Here is a 7209-nt window from a genome sequence, read left to right as displayed (position 1 = left end):
AAAAAAAAAAAAGAAAAAAACCAGGCGGTGAGGATGGAGGTAAATACTGATGAGGGAAAGAAGTATTACTGTTATGATTATTATCCTTATAATGTACATGTTGGCCTTCCAAAATGAGGCCTGAGAGACCCCATATCGTGAAAAAAAAAAAAAAAAAAAAAAAAAGGAAAAAAGAAAAAGAAAACAAATAATGACAAGAACTAGCAAGGGTACATTTAGACTTTGCTGGTGGGAATACAAATTACTCCAACAACTGTGAAAAATAGTATAGAGTTTCCTCAGAAAATTCAAATTACCATATCTCTCAGGTACTCCACTCTTGGGTACATATCTGGAGGCCTCTAAGTTACCACACCACAGAGATGCTTCCAAGTGTATTGCAGCGCTATTCATAACAACCCAGTTATGGACTAGTCTAGGAGCCCTTTAACAAATGAAGAATATCACAAACAGATACAGGTATATGTACTTAAAATGGAGTTTTTATTCAACCACAAGGAATAGAATTATATTGTTTTCAAGAAAATTGAGGCAAATAGAGATCATATTAAGTGAAACAAGTCAGATTCAGGCAAATACCACATTTTATCTCGTCAACCCTGTAAGAGACAGACCTACAGATACACCCATGTTAGGGGACATATTTAGTCTTTGGGCATGCCTTTGAGAGACTATGCTGCTTAGGTTAAGAGAGGTGGGCAGACAGACATTAAAAGCGGGGAGCATATCCCTTCAGCTTGAGTCCACAGTGGTATAAGGAAGAACAAGTGGTTGAGCACAAGCATCCTCTGACCCCTGCTTTCTGACTGTGGATGTGGTATACCTGGCTCATTCACTTTCTGTTGCCCTCATTTCCTGCCATGGTGGCCTGTGTCTCAAATGATGCAAAAATAAGCCCTTTCTCCCTGGAGGTTGGAGTTGGGCCAGAGAATTCTATCACAGCAAAAGAAAGGTTAAAACTCATTTTCTCCCATTACTCTAAAGTGCTTGCTAGCTTCCCACATAGTGTATATTTTACTTGTTTAATTACTTTTTCTGTACCTTCTCCTCCACCCCAAAATCAGGCACTCTGCAAGGGGTTTGGTTCAGTAAAATGTCTGTTCGATGCCATGAGACACAGTAGATCTCCAACAAATACTCATCATTCAATAGATGATCAAACAGAATAATTCATGTAAGTAAATCATAAATGAAATGCAAAAAAAACTATTACGACTTAGAAAGCAAGACAGAAGCTCTGTGAAGGGTATTTGCACCTGCACTGTGCAGAGCACTTTCTACTGACCTTTAATCAGGGTGAGAAATTCCTCATGCTTGACTCTGTTCCTCTGGATGTCAATCTTTAGGGTGAGCAACAATGTGAACAAGAATTTGTGCTCCTCGTATAAGCCTCGAGCGGCATATTTAAAAACCTCATAGGTCATGTGCTCGATGATATTAGCAATTCTCTTGCTTGTAATTGGGCTCTTGACAGACCTGGGGAAGAGACCCATGACATCATCATCCCGCTGCCCTTTCCAATTGTCTATAGAAATAGCATTTCTGGTGGAGGATAAAGGACTAATTTTTACTTTTACACAAGAAAGGGCTCCTAAATCTAAAATAACAAGAATTCTCTCAACGTGAAACAACAAAATAAGAATTCCTCATTGTTGTCTAAATCAATTTTACCCAGAGGCCATTATTATTCACAACAATGTCTTGAAAATTTTCCCATTTAGTGGAACATGCGAAACCAAAGGAGGCAAATCAGTGGATGAGTGGCCAGCATGGCTTCCTCTGAGCCGAAGATGCCAAGTCTGAATGATGTGTTAACACTGTAATAACTGCACTAATCTCAGATTTAGGAAAAGAAAACACTCTTACTTCCAGGCAAAAAGGAGATTCTAATATCATTGTTCTAGTCCCCGGATAAAGAATTCAGCTTGACTTCCTAGAGATAGCTGTACCTGGCTAAGGAAAGGTCAAACAAGCCCAGAAACTGGCGGAGCGAAGTCTGATACATCTCATTAACCAAGCGCATCTCGGTGATGAGGAAGTAGAGGATGCTGCCCCTGGTAGCAACTGAAAGACAAAGATCAGAGATGCACATAGCATAGGAATAGAAGATGAATGAGCTGTGCAAACACATCACCCCAGTCCATTACTGAAAACAGTATTTTGTCTCAGCAGTACTGCCGACTGACAATGAGATCTAGAACAAAGCTTATTACTTAGTTCTATATATAGTTTTTCATAGTTTATTTATATTTATCAAATGGTACTAATGACACCAAGACATTTTAGACTCTCTACACTCCTTTTTAAGTATAGTTTTCTGTGTTTTATCAGAGTAATAAAAGAAAAGAGACTTTTAAAAGTTTCCTGTTTAACACTTAGCAAAGGCTACAGGAGGTCACACAGGAACTTATCTTAAGCTCATAAAAAACCAAGTCTAACCTTGGCCTCAAGCTTTTGATGCAAACATCACAGAGATGAGGCCTGACTGTCCATAAAGCCGTGACATAGCTTCAGCTCTTTTTTTCAGGAAAATGCTAAACAGCACAAGGAAAGCCAATTGAATATTTTACATGTCTGGAGCAGACAATTAACACCATCTATTAAACAGGCAGCTGAAAAGAAGCACCAGAAAACTGACTTCCAAATAAACACATTGTTGCTACATGATACAGAACTAACAGAAAGTCTACAGTACTAATGTCTCAGATTTCACTAATTTGTAGCAGTGTTTTAATCTCTTATTTTAAAATAAATGTATTAGTACCTTAAAGATTTTTCCGTTACCCTAGATAGTACCTAAAGTTTATACCATTACATACTTTTCCATTTCTGATTTGTTAAACTGCTCAACAGAAATGGCAAGAAGCATAAATGGCCACCCCGCATGGCACAGCAATTTATATAATGTTCTTACTTTAATCAGTTGCTCTAATTCTCATTTCTTCCTTGCTCTGTTTTCTTGTGACATTTGTCTTCCATTACCAGACTTACCAGGTCGGTACTCCTCCCGGGCTGAGTTAATTTGAATTTCTGTCTCTACAGAAATGTCCAGCTTCTGTGTCACCTCCTCGGCTGTCTTTTTGGTATTGCTCAGCACAACAATGAGACTCTCATCTTCCACCAGGGACCCTTGAGTGCTTGTCAGGCGATAAAGCAAATTATCTTCCAGCTCCTTCATCTTTCTCTTGTTTGCTGTTACATCCTCCATGAGATGAGTTCGCTCTTTCTCCAATTCCTGTTCATTTATGTAAATACATTTTTATTGTAACAGAACCTCTCTTTTGAGGACATTCCTTAAAATGTGAACTTCTCTGTCTGCTATCAGGCATCAGTAATGTACTGCATCTATCTTACTTGACTGAAAAACAAGAACGTGGACATCAAAAAAGCAAAGAAAATAGGCAGAAAATAACATCCAATGTATTCAGACATATATATATATATACACATTTGTTTACATTATATAATATATATGTACTACCTCTATTCTCATTTGTGTTTTTTAAGTCAGCATTTTAGTGGTTTTGTGATTATATACAGAGGGAAGTCAAATTTGAAGACAAACATACAGATCACTATTTTAACATAATTAGTTCTGTTACCTTCTTTGAAAGAATTCTGCTGCTTTAGTAAGATTATCTCTAACTTATAGATTGAAATGGTACTCTCTTCTCAGGGGAAGCAACTCTGTGTAATCAGACAAGTAATCTAAGCTATTTCTGTAGGCACATGTAAACTGAAAGATCTCAACAGTTCATCATGGTAGTACATACCTGTAATCCCAGCACTTAGGAAGTTGAGGCAGGGATATATATGTTATGCATTTTATAAAATTCTCAAAGAATTAGTTCTATATTACATATTAATTATATATATGTATATGTAGTACGAGGCTGCTTGTTTGTTCCCAGATGGACAGACTCAAAACAACCACATAGAAACTACATTATTTAAATCACTGCTTGGCCAATGACCTAAGTGTATTTCTAGCTAACTCTTATATCTTAAATTACCCATTTCTATTAATCTGTGTATCACCACGTGGCTGTGGCTTACCAGATAAAGTTCTGTCCAGCATCTGTCTCCTGCAATGGCTACATAGCATCTTGCTAACTCTACCTTCTCTCTCTCTCTCTCTCTCTCTCTCTCTCTCTCTCATATATATATAATATATATATATCAGTCTGGCTATATTCTGTTAAGCCATTGGCCAAAATAAGCTTCTTTATTAACCAATGGCAACAAAATATATTTATACCATACAAAAAAGAATCCCACATCATGTATATATGATACAAATGCAAGGGTGGCCTAGACTACATAGTAAGAGTTCGTTTGAAAAAAATAGCAAAATAATTTTTTTTTCATTTGAAAACTTTTCTTGACCTGAAAAGGTACTATTTTTCCCCAAAAATTAACAATATAGTGTTGGGTGGGGTAGTCAATGGGTAGCATGCTTGCCTAAAATGCATAAAGTCCTGGGTTCAAATCTCAGCACCCTCAAAATCAGGTATAGTTTGCATGCCTGTAGTCTCAGAACTCAGGAGGTAAGGCAAAGGGTTCAAAGTTCAAGGTCATCCTCACAAAGCAGCTTTGAAGCCAGCCTGTGTACTAAAAACCTTATCTTAAAATATATCTATATCTATATGTTGATAGAGATAGATAGATAGATAGATAGATAGATAGATAGATAGATAGATAGATAGATAGATAGATAGGTGATGTACTCACACATACATGAATATGTATGTATGTATGTATATTATATAAGTACATATACACATATGTTTTCAGGGACCATCATATAAAAGTGAACAGAAAGATTATAACAGCCAGACGTGAAATCATGACTTCTGGACACTTCAAGATTACCTGTGTTTGTGAACTACAGCCACTATCCCTGCCAGACCAAGATCTGGACAGGATTAAGCCAGTCCACATTCACATCCCAGCATGGGATGAGAACATACTCGTGAAATCACAGTCTTAGATGAGAAGCTATGTTAGTTCATGGCTTCTTGGGGAGAAAGGGTCAGTTTTCATGAAGGGTGTGGTTGACCATGCTCCAGGGGATGAATTATTAAATTTAAAAAAGAAAGAAAAAACACAAATTTGGTGGTTGAGGTACACCTGGACAGAGTTAAGGGGAGAAATTGGGTAGAATATGATCAAAATACATTTTATAAAATTTTCAAAGAATTAGGTATATAGTGCATACACACACACACACACACACACACACACACACACACATATATTCCTCTGAGATACCAGTTTTATTGTTTAAGCTTTATAGTTCAGGAGAGCAACACTCTGGGAGATTATTGTCAATGGTGTTTCTTTCCTTGGAAGCTCAGAGAGCGAAAGGAAGCAATACAATTGACACTGAACCAGCCACAGGAGAGGCAAAGGAAAGCAGAGAAAATACACTGACACGAAGATAAATAAGTTATGCGTGAAAGTGAAGCACTTATGCCAAAGACTTTGAAGCTAAAGAAAATAATCAAAACTGGAAAGGACAGTAAGTAAAGAGTACTTGTAACTGGTAAAAGAAACGTGTACCCCTGATTTTTACTTGAAAAGCCTAAATACAGTACCAATTAATGATGTGACTAAATGTAACAAGGTATAAATCCTCATAACTGCAATCAAGGGAAACCCAGGGTTAAATGTGAGATCAGCAGCAAAATCACATTGACAGCCTTTCTCAGTTTAGAACGTGACTCACGGCAGCTACAAGTCTATCTACACTGTGCGCTGCTCAGATTCCTAGGGAGGCATCAGAAGAGAGCATTTCACCAGTACATCCAAATTCTACTCCCTGCTGAAAGAGGTCTAAGTCTATGCAGCAACAAACCCTATGGACTAATATTACATAATAGAGGTACTAGTTAATTACTGGATGGTGTTATCTCCTGTCTCTTTGGATCTAGTGCTCATACAAACCTCAGGAGGACAAAAGTCATACCTACAAAAAAGGTCTTATTAACCAATATTCAAGTCCCTTCTCTTTTATGGGTAATATAATTCTTCATTTCTAGGATTTATCTTATGATTGTGAGAAAGGAAACACACAGCAGTCTGCAAATTCTGCTTTGTTTTGTTCACCTTCAATATGCTAATCACTCAGCTGGGGATGTCCTTCAGTTAATTAAGTATCACTTCCTTATCACACACAATGTCCTGGCTTTGAGCCTCAGTGTTGAAAATAAAAGACAGATGATAAAAGAAGACAGACGGTCAGAGAGAAGATAGGCAGATAGACAGATGACAGATAGATAGACAGAGAGAGAGAGAGAGAGAGAGAGAGAGAGAGAGAGAGAGAGAGAGAGAGAGAGGCATAGATACAATAGGTAGATAGATGGTACATAGTTCATAGGCAGGGACATAGGAAATTGATTGATGAAATGTGACAGATAGATGAGATAGATAGATAGATAGATAGATAGATAGATAGATAGATAGATAGATAGATAGATAGATAGATAGATAAGATGGATACATACATACATACATACATACTTAGATAGATATACAGACAGACAGATAGATAGATAGATGGATAAACATTGGTAGATGGTACATAGTTCCAGGAAGATATGAAATTGATGAGATACTCCAAGTAGGTAGATAGATGATAGAGAAAGAGAGGGATGATAGCTAGAGAGACGACAATAGTGACATAAAGATGGATATTGATGGTAGGTAGAGAGATGATACAGAGGTAGGTGATAGATCAATAGATAGATTTATACATAGATAATATATGCCAAACTGTGTCCCAGCTTCTTGTCAGTCCCTCATTGTATAACTTTTCAGTGTCTCCACTTGAGACTTCAAAGAGATGAATGTTCCTTAGCATTGTCAGCAAAACTGAGCTCTAATCTGTCTGAAACTCTGCCAACATCAGCCTTCTTCATCCCAGCAAGTGGAACTCCATACTTCAGCTTCTCAAGCCAAGGCTTCTGAGTATTGACTTTTTAAAAGGGATAGTAGTAGTAGGTTATGTGTGTGTGTGTGTGTGTGTGTGTGTGTGTGTGTGTGTGTGTGCATGCCACTGTATGGATGTAGAAGTCAGAAGACAATTGTGGAGCTGGTTCTTTTCCTCCATATATATTTTTTTTTTTTGGTTTTTCGAGACAGGGTTTCTCTGTGGTTTTGGAGCCTGTCCTGGAACTAGCTCTTGTAGACCAGGCTGGTCTCGAACTC

At 37.5% G+C, this 7209-nt stretch overlaps 1 protein-coding gene across 1 annotated transcript in view; it reads right to left on the bottom strand.

The window, feature by feature from the left end:
* The window catches only part of Dnah5 (dynein axonemal heavy chain 5), a 257325-nt gene that overhangs the window by 36700 nt on the left and 213416 nt on the right, over positions 1 to 7209 (bottom strand). The window contains exons 66-68 of the mRNA XM_005356665.3: positions 2992 to 3235; positions 1950 to 2064; positions 1286 to 1476 (exon numbers count right to left, since the gene is read on the bottom strand). Of these exons, the coding sequence (XP_005356722.2) occupies positions 1286 to 1476; positions 1950 to 2064; positions 2992 to 3235 (550 nt within the window). The remainder of the gene's footprint in view (positions 1 to 1285; positions 1477 to 1949; positions 2065 to 2991; positions 3236 to 7209) is intronic.

This window comes from Microtus ochrogaster, chromosome 19 (assembly GCF_000317375.1).
Source record: "Microtus ochrogaster isolate Prairie Vole_2 chromosome 19, MicOch1.0, whole genome shotgun sequence".
NCBI lineage: Eukaryota > Metazoa > Chordata > Mammalia > Rodentia > Cricetidae > Microtus > Microtus ochrogaster.
The sequence above is the reverse complement of the archived record's forward strand: the minus strand, read 5'-3'. Positions and strand labels throughout refer to the sequence as shown.